General features: G+C 45.1%; 1 protein-coding gene and 1 non-coding gene across 2 annotated transcripts in view; one reads left to right on the top strand and one right to left on the bottom strand.

Annotated features, from left to right (window-relative positions):
- The window catches only part of VAT1L (vesicle amine transport 1 like), a 160,180-nt gene that overhangs the window by 22,975 nt on the left and 115,897 nt on the right, over positions 1 to 21,308 (top strand). The window contains exons 2-3 of the mRNA XM_047792222.1: positions 3,253 to 3,382; positions 7,726 to 7,941. Of these exons, the coding sequence (XP_047648178.1) occupies positions 3,253 to 3,382; positions 7,726 to 7,941 (346 nt within the window). The remainder of the gene's footprint in view (positions 1 to 3,252; positions 3,383 to 7,725; positions 7,942 to 21,308) is intronic.
- LOC125134801 (small nucleolar RNA SNORA15) lies at positions 6,692 to 6,840 on the bottom strand. The gene has a single exon (XR_007136799.1). It is a non-coding gene; the product is annotated as a small nucleolar RNA SNORA15 (small nucleolar RNA).

Raw genomic sequence — 21,308 nt, 5'->3', positions numbered from 1 at the left:
CCTCTCATCCTTGGTAATTCCACCGTGAGGTTTGTCTCACCATGGCAGCTGGGTTGGCTCTGTGACCTGGCTCCGTTCTCTATCTGTTGATATCGTTTCTGACATCAGGTTGCTCTCTTGCCTGATTCACAGGGTGTAGGTTTTGAGGGGACATCCGATTCTTAGGCCAGCTCTCTTATTTAATACTGAGTCCCCGCTTAGAAGAGAAAGGGCCATGACTCCACTACTGGTGCCATCAGCTAAGACATAAGAAGTTATAAACATGACCCCTTGATCAAGTGCAGTGGGTGAAGTTCCCATAAAGAAGGTCTAGAAAGTTATTGGTAGGGGGAAAAATGTAATTGTAATGTATACATGTAAGGATAACCTGACCCCCTTGCTGTACAGTGGGAAAATAAAAAAAAAAAAAAAGAAAGAAAGTTGTTGGTGAGGGCTTGGGTTGTGAATTTTGCTTGGATTCAAATTCTGACATTGAGTTTCGAACGACGTGACATTACACGAGTAACTTAAATTTGTTGAGTCTCAGTTTCCTCATCTGAAAAATGGGTAGCATAGTTCATATCTCACAGGAGTATCATTGAGTCTTAACCATAGGAAGGTGTTTAGCACAGTGTCTGCCACAAATGGAACCCTGATTACATGCCATGTTCAGATCCAGATAAGGTGTGAGGACAGGTGCCATGAAACAGGTCTATTACAGCGCGTGAAAGTTCTCCATGAAAAAAGGATCACCTCCTCTTTGTGTCGAGATTAACAGCAGTGACCCCATCCCCATCCCCTGGGATACACGTCCTTCCCATTTCCATCCTGAAGGTGGACAGCATTCACCACGATCTGGATGGAATCACTGCTTGCCTCGCTGAGGAAATGGGATGCCACAGGCTTTTTTTTTTTTTTTTCCCCCAATGGTGCCCATGGCATGCAGAAGTTCCAGGGATCGAGCCCACACCACAGCTGTTACCAGAGCCACAGAACTGACACCACCATATCCTTAACCCACTGAGCCACCATGGAGCTCCCTGCAGGCTTTTATAAAGTCAGTCTTAGCCCCCCATTTACAGTCCTCGGGCCCACTTCATGCTGGATAGACATTGGAAGCGGCCCTGTGAAGCAGAGCAATGAGCATCTAGAAGGAAGCCTTCTCCAGGGGGCTGGCATGGTGACAGAACGGTCAAGTCATTTCTTCTGTCACTCCACCAACCAGGTCTTGGGAAAGCATAAGTTTCCACACAGAGGACATAACGCGGTGAGCTAAAATATGCGTGAAATGAGACGGAGTGTTTGACTTGGGACGGAGAAATTCCTTTTATTGTTATACAGTGAAGCTTTATTTATTTGGTTGTGCTGAAAAAAATGGGCTATTTCACAGAAGCGAAGCTTACAGCTAAGTGAAGTTTTCCCATCTCGGCTCTGATATGATTTTTAGCTCTTGTTTAATGGTAATCTTACTAAAAGTTCTCTCGCACTTCAGGCTTCTTAACGGAAGACACAGATAGTATTATTGAATGCTGCTGTGTACCTGGCCCCATGCTTAAGTGCCTAAACTCTCAGGAATTTTCCCAGCAACCATGTGAGATGGGAACTACCATTGCATCCATTTCACAGATAAGGAGACTGAGGCTGAGAGAGGTTGCATATCTGGTCCAAGGTTAAGTGGGGAGAAGTCGTGCCTTTGGGATTTGGGCCCAGATCCCCCCAAGATCTTAAGAAACTGGCCACTTTATTGGGAAACATTTTGGTTAGTAAAGGATCTAAGAAATATGAAGCATCAAAGTGGGACCTTTGGAAGGCTACATACATATACATCTCAGAAATGTGTCCATTCTTCTGAGGATTCCTTGGCTGCACCTACTTTAGAATATTCATGAATATTCCTTCATTAGTGGATGTCTCTTGAGTGGCCACTGTGTTGCTGGGGGCTTGACGCTTGCCACACATTCTGGAAGCAAAGCAAGGTGGGGGCTGCATCTGCCTCCAGCAAGGGGCACATGCTAAAGATACTTCAACGGGGCAGTCTGTGAATCTTGCCTCATTTGTGGCCTTGAGAAGGGGGTGACTCTCAAATCCACCTTTTAGGAAGTCATCCTCATTGGCCTTGTTGATTCCTTATGGCTGAGACTGATGAGGAGAGACCAGAGGAGATAGGTAAAGTTAGATGCTTCCTTGGTTCCAAAAAGACCAAGGGAGAAATGGGCAAGCTGTTCTTAAGAAAAAGTTCAAGTCCCTTGCCTGGACAAATGCTGTGGCCGGATGCTGACGGGCCTTGGGCCAGACCTGGGAGTTTGGTTTATATAACCTGAGTCTTTCTTAGATGGCAGCTTGTAAACACAGGAAGTATCTGGGAACCACATCTGGAGGGAATAAAAATATACGTTCGGGGGATATGTTTTCTTACTTGATTAGTACAGGAGTGTTAAATGCAGATTCCCATGGTAGCTCTTTTAAAAAACCAACAGTTCAGAGCATCGTTAGAATCAAGTGTATGGTTTTCCAAGACAATGACTTTGATCTATTTTAATGATAATTTTCTTAACTTCAAAAGTAATATTATTTATAGAAAAGACCTGATGACTTCTCTCCCTGAGGTTTCTGAAACAAACCCTCCAGTCTCCCTGCTGGTCCATCCCTTTGCCTTCTCTTCTTCAAGTCACCCTCCTGCGGCTGGACCAATGCAGTCTCTTGATGGCTCCTACTCCCCATTATGGGTACCACTGATGGCATGTTACTGGAGTCGGTTGGTGCGATGACTGATGAGTGACAGTTGTTTTGCGAGTTTTTAAGTCAGGTCTTTTTTTCTCTCTCTTTTTCCCTAGATTGGCCAACGGCCACCATGTCTGGCTGCTTTTCCGTCTATCTTCTTGTAATCTCTTCCTAGTTTATTTTTTAATCCTCGATTCAGAGCTAGAATGGCTAATGGCCAGGCTACTTGTAATACCTACTTGTAAAGGAGGACGAAGGAGGCTCTGAGAGGGGCCAGAGGGGCTGTCTTTTGAATGAGAGTGTAAACTCTGCAACTGCTATTGAACAGCTGGGGAAGAAGCATTACTTGTCTAGAGAGATGGTTGTTGTGCTTTATTGGCGACCTCTAGCAAAGTGACATAACCCATTAGGTACCTTTTGCCAGAGATTTCTAAAAGAGAGAGAGGAGGGTGGGGAAGGGAGCGGGGTGGGAAGGAAAGCAAAGTCTGGACCGCAGCTCCCTTTTGGATCTCATGGTGAATTTCTCTTTCTCTTCACGTTTGCTGTTCACAGTGGTTTGAACTTCCTCGACTTGATGGTGCGACAAGGGAATATTGACAACCCTCCCAAGACTCCCCTGGTGCCAGGATTTGAGTGCTCTGGGATTGTCGAAGCTCTGGGGGACAGCGTTAAAGGATTTGAGGTAATGCATTGACTTCTGATGGAAAAGTGTGACATTTATCTGGAATTGGCTGAGATAATAGGAGGCTCTGCAAACATGTCTGAAATAATCTGTGATGGGTATTATTGTTGTTTTGTTACTTGATTTTATTATCAGTGCTTATAAATGATAGGACTTTCCAAATGGCTCATGTTTGGCTCAGGTGCCATCTTGGTTGCCCTGGCAACAGTCTGGTGAAGTGGCCAGGGGAAACCTTATCATCCTCTTTATCCATCTTAGACAGTTACTAATAAGGTTAAAAATAACACAGCTATTCATTTGGCCTTGGGTTAACTAAGTGTGTATCCCTCTTGGCTCTACCCACAGCTCCCACTTTCCCATCACCTCAGGCTCAAAAATCAATTGCAAAATGCAAAAGGTGGGGAGAAATAGCCTCTGTATTTTAAAATTTGGTTCCTTTAAATATCTACTTAACTGATGCATTTCAGTTTCCATCTATAAATCATTATTTCCGACACTGGGAAAGTGGTTTTGGGGGAAGAGGGTTTCCAAGGCAAAGGTCAGAGGTAATGACAATGAGACAGAACAGGCTGTGGGGTGGTGGCTTGGGGAGTAGGGCAATGGATAAGAAGGATTCTTCTATTATTCTAACTCATTTTTGGTCATGTTCAGAATTCCTCATAATAAAAATGTAATCACTGAGAAGATGACCCCCTCCTACCATTATTATGCTAATCAGATAGGATCGGGTCTATAAAAACTGCAAAACTGTGGGCAAATCAATGGAACAAAACTGCAGTAGTTTGGAGCGAGAAAAACCAGCGGAAATCAGGCACAAGAGCTCTCGCTCAACTTAAGTGCTTCCCCAGGGAGAAATGAAGGGAGCTCACATTTGAGAATCCACCCCAATCAGAAACATGGGCCAGTTACTTTTTCAGGTAAAGATTGCTATTATCCCTTTAGGCAGAAAATTCAGAAGTTAGAAATCAAGTGGAGAGTTCAGTAGTTTCCCCATGAGGTCAGAAAGGTAAACTGTAGTTGAACTTGAATTCTAATCACCAGAGCATTTTCACCCTTCCTACCAAATCCCACGATCTTTACTTGCTCCCCACTTGCAAATGATGCAATCCAGGAAGAAAAATCCTTTACAGGGCAATGCCAAAATGCCCTTGGAATTGATTTTGAGCCTGCTGCTCAGGCTCTGTGCACTTGAGCCTCAATAGACTTTGAAAATATCAATATACTCTGAATTTATAATGATGGATGCCTGGAAATCTCATCCCACTCATCTATTTTTTGGTCGGTGGTTTCCAAATGATACAGCAAAAAAGAAAAAAAAATCGAGATAGAAAGAAATGCGCCTTTTCTTTTCTTTCCTCCGACTGTCCATTTTCTGTCCCCAGGTCAGCAGTATAACCAGAGGCAGCACAATCTCCCCCTTAAAGTGCTGCATGTAGGAAATATGATCTGTTCTTTCCTTCTCCACATGATAACAAAGGAAAACGTGGTAAAGAACGCATTGTTTTAGACTATAACAGTAGGCAGGAATGGCATTGGCCTTGGTTTAGACAGAGGAGTCACTGTGCCTGATTAGATATATTTTCCCTTATATTTCGTCTTTTTTCTGCTAGTTAGCTCTAGCTTGCTTATTGTCAAACTGATCCATCACCCCCTACCCCCATGCAATACTTTCAGCTGCACAAACAAATAAATGAGGTCCCTGACAGGCTTCCAGTTAGCATGTGATTTGGGAGAAAACCAATACTAATATGCCCTCTATAGTTTTGACTTAAGATTTTCAATCATGTTGGAGATGGAATTCCACACGGCAGCACACTGAATAATTCTCTTGGTTTGACCGATTGCAAGGGAGGCTTGAAAAGTTGTTGCCAGAGGCACAGCAGTAAAGTAATAATTTGCACTCAGCTGCCCAGGACTAATTTCTTTTTCTTATCAGAATCAAATAGGGAGGTGAACTGGATATTTAAAAAAAAAAAAAAAAAACGTTTTCCCACCTATGGACTCTGAGACTGCGGCTGTTCTGATGGCCAATCCCCTTTTTGCCATTTTGATGGTGAAACAAGGGCTGTCAGCCCTGCTGCGATGGCATGCCCATCACTGTCAAGGTGGTCTGCCAGGGCTCTGACCATCATTGTCGAAGGGTCTAGAAGGGCACAACCATCACTGTCAAGGGGGTTGAAATATTCTTTTCACACACTCTGTTGGCGCTAGAGGCCATCCGCTCTTCTGTAGTGTAATGTATCTTTGGGTTTGCATGATTCTGTGCAAAAGAGGATGCCAGTCTTAGACCTGAGTGATGCTCTGGTCCAGACTGTGGCAGGTGAGATGATTCCTGACATCCTCATTTGGTTGTCAGCCACTCCAGAAATCGAGACACTCACTGCCAATGAGACAGCCTCTTCCGTCCATCAGTTTCTTCATCAGATAGCTAGTCCCCTGCTTCATATATTCACTTCTGATCATTAAATTGTGAATTCCATGAGGTTAAGAACCAGTCCCTCCTTTTTAAGAGTCAGCAGTGGTTGCTCTTTCTTCATTTTACATGTTCCATGCCAAGTGGATTATGTACATATTATGACGTTTAATCTCGGAAGGACCTGTTCCTAATATTATATCCATTTAAGAGCTGAGGAAAATATTCCCAGACTTGGTAGGTTCCCCTGTCCTACAGCCTTGTACAATTTTGTGTCTTCTTTGTTGCACTTTTCTTAGGTGTAAAGAACTACCTATTTGTATCTGGAGTCAGCCTACCTAGGTACACATCCCTGCCCAGCTACTCTCTTGCCAGGCGACTTTAGGCATGTGCTCTCTTTGCCTCAGTTTAAATGTCTGTAAAACCTATGATCTGTTAATATGGGGCTCATACAGAACTTATCTCATAGGATGCTTTTGTTGTTTGTTGAGCAGGGGTAAAAGAGAAATGGTAAACTAGAAAGAAAATAAAACTGTAGAATCATATATGTATATATATATATATATATATATATATATATATATATATACTAAAAACACATATATGAAAGCCATTAATTTATTGAGAAATCACTATGACCACAGTAATTAGAATATTGCATTTAAAAGTCATAGTATAGGAGTTCTCTTGGGGTGCAGTGGGTTAAGGCTCCAGCATTGTCACTGCAGTGGCTTGGGTCACTGCAGTGACAAGGGTTCGATCCCTGGCCTGGGAATTTGTATATGCCACAGGCGTGGCCACAAAAAACCCAAAAAGTCATAGTATAAGCAACTAACACCAAATACTAGAATTGAACTTGTGCTTGGCAGCTCATGTAAGCTATTCGTATTAATTTACTTTGCATTTCCCTTTAATAATGACATGCTGTGAAAAAAACTTAGCATATGATTATAACCACTTTAAAGGGAAGATTGCTTGCTTTTTTGCATCATGTCTGGCTATGTAAACCACTGATAAAAGGAACAGAGTGTTCTGGAGTTACTGCAGTGGCGCAGTGAGATTGGCAATGTCTCTGTAGCACCAGGAGGCAGGTTTGATTCCTATCCACAGTGAGTTAAAGATCCAGCATTGCAGCAGCTGCAGCATAGGCTGCACCTGTGGCTTGGATCTGATCTCTGTCTCGGGAACTCCGTGTGATGCTGGGTGGCACCAAAAAAAAAAAAAAAAAAGAAAATTAAAAAAAAGAACACAGTATTCAACCATGCCTCATCTAATGAGGTAAAAGATGTGACAACCTTGGGACAATGTCTGCCACATGATACGTGCACAGTATAGGTGGCGGCTGTTCCTCACAGCCGGTGGCATTCTCCTATTCCTCTAAGCCTGGTTCCTCTTGCTGCATCTCATGCACTTAGATTTACATGGCTCCTCTGAGGTACCACGTTTCACATCCCATGTACTGGGTAAGCCAGTGCTAATCTTTGACGGAAATACCACAAAGAGCTAGCCTGGCAGGGAACCTATCTGGGGTGGGAGAAAACAAACGAGAATAGATTTTACTCCTAGTCCTGCGCCTTTGACTTTCCCAGTTCCAAAACAGGGAGATTAGATGAGAGGGCAAGTCAGTAATATGACCCTCTGAAATTAACATTCCATATGAGGGATGTTGTATATTTATGCTCCAGAAGAGGAATAGAGACCTGGCTTCCATGGCCCCTGGGAAGCTTGCAAAGATGGGTTTCAGAGCATCCACAAGTGCCTTGAAAGGCAGATGAGGTGAGAGTGTGCATATTTGATTTGGGGCTTCTTCCCCCCCACCCCACCCCCCGGGAAGGACTCTATGGTTTTCATCGGATTCTAACAAGTATTTGAGAAATCTCTCAAAAAAGATCAGGAAACCTCCGCTAACCCTGTGCTTCTCTCTCCCCAGATCGGGGACCGTGTCATGGCATTTGTCAATTACAACGCTTGGGCAGAGGTGGTCTGCACTCCGGTGGACTTTGTCTACAAGATCCCAGAGGACATGAGCTTCTCTGAGGCTGCTGCCTTCCCCATGAACTTTGTCACCGCCTACATGATGCTCTTTGAAGTTGCCAACCTCCGAGAAGGGATGTCCGTGCTTGTACACTCGGCTGGCGGTGGCGTGGTAAGTTGGCTGCTTGTGAGTCCTCTCCCCTGAAGTCAGAATGGTGCAAAAGGCAGTGACACCCAGTTGCCAATGAATTTCTCCTGTGAGCTGTGTCCAAGAGTAGGGGTCATCTCTGCGATTCTGGTGAGGCTCATGTGGATGGTGGAGTCCATATAGGATTGCGCTGGGGGGCAGGGTGAGCCCAGGGGTGGTTTCTCTGGGGTTTGGAAAGGTCTCCAAGGTGGCACGTTAGGACCCGGTGTGTCTCAGAGACCGTTCCTGTAGAGAGGCGCTCTCAGGCGCAGTATCACAATGAACTGTGATGTCTGTCATTGTGAGATGCCTCATAAGTCATGTCCTGCTATAATATCTGACACACCTTAAGGGCAGATGATTCCATTTTTTTAATATGTTGCCACGAATTTGTGAGAGTTCCCATAGTAATGACATCCTCCTTCGTTTATGTTCTGACATATCTTTTTGCATGGGAGGCGGGTAGATGGAGACGGTACTAGCACAATGGGAGGTCCTCTTTAATCTAAGTAGACCCACGAAAGTGGTTGCATATGTGAATGTCTTCTGCACGGTGAGCTTTTGACAAAGGGGGAAATGATGGGCATTAAAATCGCTGCTCTCGAGGTGAGGGAGGGAAGAGACTTCTGCTGTGGTTTGGATGAGTCTCAGGACCAGTCAGTTATGTATGGCACACCTGCCCCATGGCAAGCACTGTGTTCCCATCGTGGTCAACTGGCATTGGAGTCGAACCCTAATCTTTGAGAATGAGAGGTGTGACGCATTAGCTTAACAATTACGTATTGAACACATACTACGTCTTGGACTCTGTCGGGTTAGAGATTAAAAAGAGAAGGTCCAGGTACACCATCTAGTAGGGGTGTGAGAGGTTCTTGGCATTAGAGATTCTGTGGTTCAGTGAACTCAAGAGATGAACTCTTAGGTTGGGTGTATCTTGAAGACGTTTTTACCAGAGGTTCTACGGACATTGATTTTTTTTTTTTTAATTATTCTTGGCTTTCTACAACTATCAGAACCCTACATAGTGGAAAGCACATTTCTAGTTTTCCTTTTCAAGAAGACAAACCCACGTACAAAAAAGCAAAGGCAAAGATGTGAAACTTTAGGAAGGCCTTCAGAGGAGACTCGTCAATCACCTTAGCAAGTTTGCCAATATCTTTTGACCGTGAGTAAAGATGTAAGAAAAGCTAAATGTCCCTCAGGAAAGAAATGGATTTTGGTGCCAGTGAATCTATTAACAGCAAGCAAGCCGTTTAGAATGCTGGCATTTATGAGCTTGGTGGGCTCAGCGTACAAAGCTTAAGAGACCTGTTTTCATATGATTGACACAAGTGCCAGGCTTGACAATGGGGCTGGATTCGGTCCTGCTGAAACACTGGCACTGATGATGTTTCATTTTGTGTTTTGATTTTCTTTCACTTGGGTTTGTTCTGGGGACTAAGGGAAATGTCTCAGGGACATGGGTCTCACAAAAGAGGAAAAAAAAAAAGTCTTGGGAAATAACACAGCTTTATACTGTGCCTTATTCTGGGCTTACAGACACATAGTGAGAGCTGAAGTGTGAGACAGACAAAGGAACCGGAAAAGGAGCAGTGAGGGAGGTAAAGAAGCTGGTGTGTATTATGTGGGCTCTAACATCCCCAAGCTTTTTGCACAACTCACTCTTGCTTCCTAATAATGAAGTGTGTGCAAAGAGAGAAAAATGATCAGTTCCGTGAGCTAGTGTTCATTTGATGGAAATAAACCAGTTACTAGGGAAACCATACCTAGCCCTGGGTTTTAAGACCAGGGGTCATTCCTCTGTGGTCTGCCATAAGAAATGTATGCCGACACGCAATGAACATCCATCAACATACCGGTTATAATAAATGCAACTACTTCCGTGGTGCTTTTCCACACGGAGTGCTCATAATGGGGTCTAATCGCACCAAAGTAAGGCAAAATGAAGTGAAAGCAGATACTCTGGGGCCAAAAGGAGGTGGCGTAGCTTAATATGCGGACAGTTTAAAACTGGGGCCGGACCCCCCAGCTCTTAGGTGAGTGGGTCTCCTTGAATAGTGTTTTCCCATGCAAGACTGGATAGGTGGTGTGTAGCACTGAGGTCAAGGTTACCATGAGAGGAAAGTCTTTTGGCCACACGCATGTATGTACATGCATGTGAACACTCAACCCAGCTGGGGTGGAGAGGACATTGTCTTACAAAAACCAAGAGGTCCTAAGGAGAGCCCAGATCATTCACCACCTCACGGGAGAAAGATCAGCCAGCCACTGCTCTCATGGTGGGGAAGCACCCTCAGGAGCACTTCTTTATGCATCATCTGTGGGAGCCTGGAGAGGCACGGAGGTGCTTCCCGTCCCTGTTGGATAAACCTGGCCGGGTTGCTGTGGTAGCCAGAACGATCCCCACCCCAACCCCACCACACAGATATCCATGTTCTAATCCCTTACATGACAAAAGTAATTGTGCAGATGTGATTAAGGAAAGAAGCTTGAGAAGGAGAGACTACCCTGGATTATCCCAATGGGCCCTGAGAGATGGAAGAGGGAGAGAGAAGAGTCAGAAAGAGATTTAAAGATGGTACCCTGCTGACTTTAATGATGGTGGAAGAGACCATGAACCAAGGGGTGCAGGCAGCCTCTAGACACTGACAGGGGCCAGGAAAGGGGTTCTCCCCTGGAGCTTCCAGAAGATATACAGCCTTGCAAAAACCTTGATGTGAGCCCAGTGAAACCCATTTTGGACTTCTGGTTTCCAGAACGATAATATAAGAAATCTGTATATCATGTGATACAAATTACATTGTTATTTACCATAGCCCAGTATAAAACTCTCATAGAATAAATTAGTTGTGTTTGTTTTTAGCCACTGACTCAGTGGTAACTTGTTGCAATAGCAACAGGAAACAAAGAGAGCCCCTTTCTCTGGGCTGCTTCACTTTTCACTTCAGGGAGCCCACTGCACCCTGAAGAAAACCCAAGTAGCAGAACTAGGATTCATACCATCATCTGGCCAATTCTGAAACCTGTTCTCTTTCCACTCGATAACTCAGAATGTCGAAAAAACAGAAAGCATTTCTCCATTTATTCATTCATTTGTTCAACTTCTACCCAAGGCCAGCTGTAGACATTTCAAGGTACCAAAAGACTGTGGCCTGGGTACATGGGTCCTCATTTGATGCTGATCAGATGACAAAGAAGCTTCAGCCTAATTTGAATAAAGTTTCCTTCATATAAAGAGTGCAGGTCTAATGGCGCCAAGACTTCTGTCTGACTTTTATCCAAGGCTGTGATGGGAAAATTTGCAGACAGGAAGTACGAAAGGCCAGCCTCAACTGTAATTTTGAAGGACACTTCAATAAAGTATCGGCAAATAATTCGCTCCAGAACAAGTCACTTTGTGAATGGAATTGCCCAAGTGTCTGGACGGCCGTGTCACATCTTTGAGGACGCTGATTTCCTCTGACAATGGCACAGGCAGATGGTCTGAGAAGATGACGCCCATAATCAAAAATCTTTAGAACCTGGTGGACAATGGGCTTATAATCTCTTAAAGGAAAAGAAACCAAACAGACTTCAAGAGCAGGTTTTTCTGCTAATCCCATTAACAATCTACTGTGACTGTGAGCATCTTAATTTGGGATGTGCTCCATTTCTGGAGAATGATATTAGTGTTACTATGTGGTTATTTGCTTCTATGTCTGGCATTTGATGCTTTCTGCTTCTCAGAACCCTTGAACTTTTTTTTTTTATGGTATATCTTTTTTCATCCATTAACTTGTTTATTTATTTATTATTAAAGTATAGTTGATTTACAATGTTGTGTTTATTTTTGCTGCACAGCAAAGTGATTCAGTTATATACAGTCTTTCTTTAAATATCCTTTTCCATTGTGGTTTGTCATAGGACACTGAATATGGTTCTCTGTGCTATACAGTAGGACCTTGTTTTTTTTTTTTTTTTTTTCCCCACTGTATAGCAAGGGGGTCAGGTTATCCTTACATGTATACATTACAATTACATTTTTCCCCCAGCCTTTCTTCTGTTGCAACATGAGTATCTAGACAAAGTTCTCAATGCTATTCAGCAGGATCTCCTTGTAAATCTATTCTAAGTTGTGTCTGATAAGCCCAAGCTCCCGATCCCTCCCACTCCCTCCCCCTCCCATCAGGCAGCCACAAGTCTCTTCTCCAAGTCCATGATTTTCTTTTCTAAGGAGATGTTCATTTGTGCTGGATATTCGATTCCAGTTATAAGTGATATCATATGGTATTTGTCTTTGTCTTTCTGGCTCATTTCACTCAGTATGAGATTCTCTAGTTCCATCCATGTTGCTGCAAATGGCATTATGTCATTCTTTTTTATGGCCGAGTAGTATTCCATTGTGTATATATACCACCTCTTCCGAATCCAATCCTCTGTCGATGGACATTTGGGTTGTTTCCATGTCCTGGCTATTGTGAATAGTGCTGCAATGAACATGTGGGTGCACGTGTCTCTTTTAAGTAGAGTTTTGTCCGGATAGATGCCCAAGAGTGGGATTGCGGGGTCATATGGAAGTTCTATGTATAGATTTCTAAGGTATCTCCAAACTGTTCTCCATAGTGGCTGTACCAGTTTACATTCCCACCAACAGTGTAGGAGGGTTCAGAACCCTTGTACCTTTTTCATCCTCTTATCTGAACAGAGAACAGCAGCCTGAGATGGACCACCGATCTTGGAAAGGAAAGCAGAACTTAACTTTCAGACAGAGTTAAATGGCTACTGCTCAATTATTAATCAATTCATTATGGACGGGGCATTTCCCAGCATCATTCAAATTACTCCAAAGGAGAAACAGAAGAGAGGGCCAGCATCTACAAGGGAGAGCACGAGGCTCCCTCACCCTGTACATGGGCCCCTGTGCTTGGGGTTCTCCCTGAATGGCGGATTAACCATACGTCATTCTAACATGACACCTGAAAGGATAGGGTCAGTAGGAATCCTCAGTGTGGTAGAGGATTTGGACATACTGGGTAGTCACTCCATTTCAGCAGAAAAGATGGCCATCTGCAAGTCACTCTAGGAGCCTGTTTTGGTGGAAACAAAACCACTGCTGATCATGAAAAGCACCAACATCTACCCAGCTTCTCAAGCCAACAGCTCTAAATCGTGGGTAACTCCTCTTCAACATGCTGCAAGTTTGAAATCCTGTGATGCATTCGCGCCACATCCTAAATGGAGCAAACATTTGTGAACTGAAAAGCTGTAGCAAGTCATTTTTCCATGTTCTCAAAAAGTTATTTGCTGAGCTAAGGAGAGCCCGGTTATTGAGTTAATCTCAGAAGGGGGAAAAAAAAAATCATTCCTAGGGATCTTGTAAATTTCAGTCTAGTGAGCAACATTCTAAATATTCTTCCCGGATTTTTCCATCTGCATCTGGTTAAATGAAGCCCGTGAGACACCCACAGGTGTCCATCCCTCTACCATCACCCCATGGCCCAGCTATGCTCAGTCTGTACCCTTCAGCATCCAACCTAGCAGGTGCATGTGTGAGATCTTAGAACGGAAGGAAACGAAGACAGACACTAAGTGGTGTTGCACGCTGGCTGTGTACCAGACTCTGAAAATGTTAATCATTCCACACGCATAACAACCCTCCCTGTGGGAGAGTCCATGGCAGTGAAGGGTTCAGATCACAAGCTCTGGAGCCAGACTCCCTGGGCTTAATCCCAGCTCCACTTTCCACCTCCTCTAAGACTCAACTTCCTCATCTGTAAAGTGCAGTGACATTCGGGACAGCCTCAGGTACCCCTCATGACCTTGGAGCAGTGCTGGCACATGATAACCACCCAGAGAAACTGAGCTGTTATAACTTCCCAGATTCAGAGTTTCAGTCTTGTTTCCAAGGCTGCAATGTGCATTAGGAGGAAGGAGCAAGTAGAAACTCAAAATCTGGGGCAGGAACTCCCGATCCAGTGCGCTTGAGTCCACCCCATGGAAGTGGCCTTGGAAATATCTGTTCCTCCCCTCCTGTCTTCTGCCGGCCCCACCCTGTGCCCTGGGTAAGGGGGTCTTCACTGTGGCAAGACCTCCCAGTCCCCAGGGGCTTGCAATGCTAGGAAAGGGAACCTCTGAAAATTTAGAGAGAACAAAGTGCCTCTGTCACATCCTTCATGAATAATCCAAACAATGAGGATGAACTGCATCTCAGCATCAGCGGGAAGGGCTGTGGCCTGGGGACTCACTGGAAGGGGTAAGACCCTCATGCTGTAATGCTGACCCGGAGAAATAGGCCCTCAACCTCCTAAATGTCAAAAGACAAGGCAGAGACCTGTCCTGGACAAGGTCTCCCCCTCCCTGCTTCCTGATGCTGGCAGCCAGTGCCTGGGGTCCTCACAAGTCAACAGTATGCCTCAGCTTCCGAAAAAATCTATCTAAAGCCATTTCTGCCAAGCTAGGTCTATGTCTGCAAAAGCCCCGCTTGATCTTCATTCTAGTCGCTTTTAACTCCTTTACAGTAAATCATGACTGAGCCAAAGAAACTATCTTTATTATAAATATTATAAAGGTGCAGTTGAGACACAGAGAGGTTAAGTTACTTGCTTCGGGTCACACAGCCAAGGAGAGGACAAGCAGCCATGTGAACTTGGGTCTCTTTGAATACAGAGCCCATGTATTTAAGGCCTGGGAGGCCCTGCTCATAAAAACCCTGATTCTACTTAGAATGAGCTGGAATGGATTCCATGCTATGGATTTTGTTGGTGTACTTCCTTCCCAGGAGCTGAGGACAACCAGGGGGTTACCCAGGAGAGCTGAGGTATCTTCAGGAGGAAGGGAGCATCTTCTGCTGACATGGTCAACCTTTCAAAGAGTCAGGCAGATTAAGTGCAGAGGTTTCCCTTGTTGTTAACTATCCAGCTGGACGTAAGTCCCAGGCTGCCATGTTCATGAAGGCAGGGATGGTGTGATCTCTTCAATCCTGTATCCTGAACACAGAGCCCAGCATCCAGCACACTGGGATTGCTTGATAAATATTCAGAGAGGGAATGAAGGAAGAAAGGGGCCAAAAAGCAGCATTTATGTTAGCTATGGAGAGAGCATAGACTTTAAGGGCTCAGATTCCAAAGTCAGAGCTGGTTTTCATCCTAGCTTCTCCAATTTCCAGGTGAGAGACCTTGAACTCGTACTTTAACTTCCTTGGACCTAGTTTTTTTTCATCAGTAAAAATGGGTATAGTACCTATCTCACAGTTTCTGCATGGTGTTTTAAAGAAGATGAGGTAATGGGCTTAGCAAGCTAGCCAGCATACAGAAAACTCAAGTATTGGCTACTCTCATTACTGTCACTAATATCTTTACATTATTGTTATAATTATCTGGTTAGAAAAAACTACTCAGACTACTCTGGCACTTATAGCCAGAAGCAAGAGAGCAGCAAATAGGACAGTCAGCTGGTGGCTGGTTGTTGAAACTTGGAGCACAGGACAGATAAAGTCCATCTCAGCATCCTTTGTTCATCTTCCTTGACAGGTGGCTGCACAATGATCTCATGAATTAGTGGGGTTGTCACACCACCCCTTTTCAAACATCACTTTTCTCAAACCCACAAGACATAATTAGACTTTAAGAAAAATTTACCTCCATAGTTCCAGCCCTTGGACACGTGCCAAGAACTCCAAATACCGACTAGTCTTTGCTGAGTTTGTGTAACTCCAGGGACCCATCCACTTCCCCAGCGACACACCTGAAAGACTACAGTTGCTTTTCAGAATGTTATTGTCCATATTAAGATGAAAAACTCAGTTCAGCTGGGAAAGAGGGTAGCAAGAAACAGCTCTGTGTGTTCTCACAGGCACCCACCTGGCTGTCATCCACGGTCCTGGGTACTCTACCCATGAGGCTGGCCCCTGGTCCTTCCGATTCAGTCCATCCTGCAGCCCAGTACTCAACAGCATCCTTCACTTAGCCCCTGTTCAACATGTGCGTGGGCTCCTCAACAGGATGACCCAGTGCTGGGATGAAATCTGAACTCCACATTTCTTCACACAAGCTGGAGTCCTTCTCCCACCCCATCTCCCATTCTTCCCACCTACTCCCACCAAACTTAGTCATGATTCCCCTCCCTCCCCAGCCCCAGCCCCTATCTCTGTCTCTCATCTCTCTTTGCCTGGCTTTCTGTCTGATTCTTGGTGCTTTACCTCTATCACTTGCTTCTTTCTTTCTTTGTATCTTTCTGTCCCTCTCTCTTTCCTCTTTCTTTCTCTCTTTCCTTCTTGCTTCTTTCTTTTTCTCCCTCTCCCCCTACCTCCCCCCTCATTCCTCACACCCTTCCTCTCCTATTTCTTCCTTCTTCCTTCCCTCCTCTCTTTCTCTATCTAGTACAAACCCTGAGGATAACTGTGTTGGTCTCTGGGTATTCCAGAATGAGCATCCTTAAACCTACAGTTTCATGCATATAATACACATTTACCAGGGACACATGCATCATCATTGCCAATGGTGACAGGAACTACAAGGAGGAGTAAATGATGCAGTGACTGCAGCATGTGGGACATAAGCACCTGGTCCAGGGGATCAGAGATGACTATGCCTAGGAACTAAACTTAGAACTGGTATTTAAGGACAAAGACAAGATGGGGAGGGCAGAAGAGTGAAGGGAGGAAGGATAGGAGGTTACAAGAATGGGTAATAATGTGGAATCTAGGTGTGTTCAAGAAACTGACCAGAGTGTGGCAAGAGAGGAGAAGAACGGAGAAAGAAGGGACAGTGGGTGATTGGCAGATCAGTGACTGGATAGCCACCATGTGAGCTCATAAGAGGATTTGGGGCAGAGATTTAACTCATGGTTGACATTTTTTTTTTATAAGATCCTGTGTTGCTGAAGGGTGGGTAGCTGGAGTGGGTCCATGTGGAAGCTGGGTGATTGAGAGGTGGCTGTGTTTTAGAGTATCCTTCGACTTCTCTCAATAGGACAATCAGAGGAAGGGCTAGATCCAGAGATTTAGGCATCTAGGACTCTGTCGTTTGTCACATCACAGGGCAGCCCTGGATAAGCCCTGTCCCATCTTGTGCCTCAGGCTTATCTGTAAAATGAGGTAGAATCGATCAATGCTGCATCTGTAAAATAAGGTAGACCAGATGTTTGTTCTGTAAAATCAGCTGTTTGTTCTGTAAAATTAATATTTCTTCAGTAAAATGAGATAGACCCAAGGCACTCTTCTAAGGCTCTGTCTGCCTCCATTGGTGATCCTGGGTTTTCCTGTGATGCTGCCAGTGTTTCCCTCCTAAGATGCAAACTTTTCCTTCTTTTCAGTCTCCTCCTTAGCACAGCTCCTTGCCCATTCACCCCCACCGTGATCTCCTTCTTTAAATTCTTAGAGTCAAAGAAACAGTTAACAGTTGTTCGTTCAACATTCAGTCTTTGGAAGAAACTTCCTGAGTATGAATCCGGATTTCTATGACTTATTACTTAGCTGTGCTTTAGTTTCCTTATGTATAATAAAGTTATTAGAGTATTTGGGAGGCTCGAATGAACCAACCTGGGTCAAACATCTAAACAGCCCCGGAACCTAGTAAGTACTCAAAAAATGCTACCCAGTAAAACTGTAGGGGATGTTGTGATGTGCCATCTAGACCATCCTTTGACGTCCTCATTGCCTCTAGCTTCCGAGAGCATTGGCTACTGATGGCTCCTGGCAGTATCCCTCCCCAGTCATGACCCTCAGTGTCAAGGAAGTGCCTTGTTCAAGATTCCCACTTTGTGCTGGGGCAGCCCACATCTAATCACTGTTGCATGCAGGGCTTCAGAAGCCCAGTCCCCTTGCCTCAGTGGAGACAACTCTGAAGGGCTAGACCACGTGCGGATGTCCTTGAAGGACTGGTTAAAACATCTCTTACAGATGCAGCACAGCTTGACTTCTCTTTCTGCCCAGTCCTGCTTCCCTTACTCCTTTGCAAATGCTGTTCCCAAAAGTACATCCCAATAGACACCCTGCATGCAGGTCTCCACTCAGAGTCCCCTTCCAGAGAACCTGGCCCACAGCAATTATTGTGATGCCATTATGTCACTGTCATCATATCTGCAGCCCATAAAAACCTGCTTGCCTACCTGGTCCATTGATCAAATTCCCACTGATGCCCATCGCTTAGATTTTGTTCAGAGCCCTATGCTTAGTTCAGGAAGCTTATCTTCTCCTTTCTGAGAAGCCCTCCTGTTGTCTAGAACTCTGCTGGGTCCCCAGAAGAGGCTAATAAATGCTAATGGGTTGAATAAGTGGGTAGAGAAGGAGGGGCTGGTGAACACTTGCGTCTTCCTAAACCATGTCAGCTCTTCTTGATGCTTGATACTCAGGACACCATGCCAGCCAATACATCCAAATAACTTCGTAATCTGGTCCTGGGCTGGGTACCCTGGGCCCTGGGCTTTACTCTCCTGTGGTAGGGTTTGCTTGCAGTATCAAGAAGAGAGGAATGAAGTTACTCTAGGCTCAGCCTAAAGAAGAGAAGCTCAAATAAAAGATTAAAGTTATGCTTCTCTTTCTTTGGCCGAGCAACTTCCCCTCCGGACCATGGTTTCGTCTTCTTCAAAGTGAGGATGGGAGTGTTGATATGAGTGTTCAGTGAGTTAATTCCTATAGAGCAGTAGTTTCCCAAGTGCGGACTCTGACCATCAGCGTCGCCTGAGAATTTTTAGAAATGGAAGTTCTTGGGTCCCGCCCCAGACTTACTACAGAATCGGAAACTCTGGGATGGGGGCCAACAATCCGTGTGTTAACAAGTCCACCAGGAGACTCACGCATGGTCAAGTTTGAGAAGCAGTGGTACAGAGAACATACAACAGAGCCTGACGCTCAAAAGAAGGGCCTCAGGAATGAGATGTCACGTCATTGTGTGATTGGGCTTTGTAATGGGTAACGCACATGAAAGGCAATACATTAATGGGAATATTTGTACTCATTTCAGTTCTCTGTATTAGTATACGCTAGTTGAGGTTTATTAGGGCACAGAGCTTTAGATTCTATGAATTCTGATCCACCCGTCTTTGCATCCCAGCTTCAGCAGTTTCCAGGATGATCTTAACAGGGTGCTTAATCTAAGTCTCAATTTCCTCCTGTGTAAAATTTGCATAATGGCGTCACCCTCCGAAGATTGTTGTGCAGCTAATGAGATGATGAGGTACAGTGCCAGCTACAAGTGAGCATGCACTAAATGGTGCCTGAGATTCTGTCCAAACTGCGCCCTACCTCAGAGAGAAGACGTAATGGAATAATTTCCTTGTATGAGTTCTGGTGTTTGCTAATAAAAGCGGATGTGCACCCCAGCTTATTGTGGGGGGAGAAGGGAAGTCCTCATAAAATGCTACCCATCTGTTACTGGGTACCATTATTTTCCAAATCTCAAATTTTCAGAACGGTTATTTTCCAAATCTCAGATTTTCAAAACGGTTATTTTCAAAATCGCAAATCTGTGAACTCTTCCACTTTTGAGCTTTTCTGATGCTCAGCCTCTCGGCCTGCTTGCCCAGCTGGTAGAAGGGCTGACTTCTTTTATTTGCTTATTTTATTTGGTTTGGTTTGGTTTTTTGGTGGCACCTTTGGCACGTGAAAGTTCCCGGGCCAGGGATCAAACCAGCACCACAACAGTGACCCAACACACAGCAGTGACAATGTGGGATTCTTAACCACTAGGGCACCAGGGAACTCCAGGGCTTACCTCTCGAGAGAGGAGGAAGTTTGCGGTTTGAGTTCGGTAACACGCTTTAGTGTAAAGTGACAAGAAAAACAACCCCCAAGGAGTATTTTGACACTAAGGATGCTGTTTATCCTCCTTGGTTTCATTTCTTATTATGTGCCCATAAAATCTGCCTAGCATTCTGTCCCGTTCCTCAGCAGGGAGTAGGCATTCAGTTTTGTCCGCCTGCAGAAAATGTACAGATGGGAGGTTCCAACCCAATATGTAGCCGCTTAGGGAGAAATATGTTGACTCGGTTAGAGTGCAGTGATTACGGCTCTGGCCTGGCAGCCGTGGGTTCAAATCCAGACCCTGCTGTGCGCTGACTGTATGACCACATTTCTTAACTTGACCAAGTCTCATATTTCTCTTTTGTATCATGAGACACCTCATTTAATGTACACAGGTAGTCAACTCAGCACATGACACCGACTCAGCTATTTTGAATGGTGCAGTTGGAAAGGATGCCGTCTGATTGATTGGCCTGGATTCAGAGAGACATTCAAATGGCACGAGCATGCTTATTTCTGCACTTTTGTTCAGCCCTGTCCATCCTCGGGTGACACTGGGGTTACACGAACTCCAGTCTCAAACCTGGAATAAGCTACATGGATTTAAATGTTAACCAATAAATCAAAATCTGCTGCATGACAATGGCACGTTTCTTGAGCATGTAGAGACGCTCCTGTGTAACCCTGACATTGGTCAGTGGTGTCCCTCTCATTCCTCTTTCCTTCCCTTTTGCTGACCTGTAGCCGGCAACAGACCTTCACCACCAACCCATCTCCCCGACCGCCAGCCCACCCCCACCAACAGCAGTGCTCCGGGCGCAGTAGGACACACGGTTCCCTCCTGTTCTCTCTCATAAATGTCTAGGCCACAGTCAGGCTGTGTCAGGTGTTCAGAGATGCCAGGAATGTTGGAGAGCAGACAGAGAGTTCCATCAGGCTGTCAGCCTGTCTCCTGAACGCCCTGCTTTTTAGAGCTGGGGCTTCACCGTTCTGACAAGGAGAGGAAGGCAGAGGCTGTTTTCCTCTGAAGGTGACAGTCCTGGGCTGGGCGCAGGGCTGGAAGGTGGTGTCAAAATAAGAGTCCCAACGAATGCCAGGACAAGGCTGCGCTCCCCTTTTATGGAAAGATACAGCAGTACCCAAGACTGTCCCTCGGGAGAAGCTAACTCATGCTGGTGGCTCTTTTCCAAGGGGAAGCTTTTTTGAAAACTCTTCCTGGGGCCAAAGGAACCTCAGGGTCTGTTCAAACAGAGCCGCACATGTGGCTGCCCATTGTGTGCTTGGCCCCAGGCAGTGCCCCGTGGAAACAAAGACGGAAGAGACAGTTTTTGCCTGGGGAGGACTCCGTGTCCTCAGAAGGAGTCAGATAAGCAACATGCATGACCCGGAGTGTGGCGTCCACACTCGTGGAAGCAATGGGTGGAATTTGGGGGAAAGGGTGGTTGATTCTTTAAGGGGGAGGGATGTACGGAGAATTCTTAAGGATACACAGGAGTTTCAAGGTTGCCAGGAAGCAGAGCACAGAAGCCCAAGGAAAGCACAGAGCTGCAAGTATCAGGTGGGGAGTGAGTGAGAAAGTAGGCAGGGCTCCACCGTGAGGGCCCCGGATGGGCCTGTGATGTTGCCTTCATGA

The sequence above is a fragment of the Phacochoerus africanus genome, chromosome 8, assembly GCF_016906955.1.
Source record: "Phacochoerus africanus isolate WHEZ1 chromosome 8, ROS_Pafr_v1, whole genome shotgun sequence".
Classification (NCBI taxonomy): Eukaryota; Metazoa; Chordata; class Mammalia; order Artiodactyla; family Suidae; genus Phacochoerus; species Phacochoerus africanus.
The sequence above is the reverse complement of the archived record's forward strand: the minus strand, read 5'-3'. Positions and strand labels throughout refer to the sequence as shown.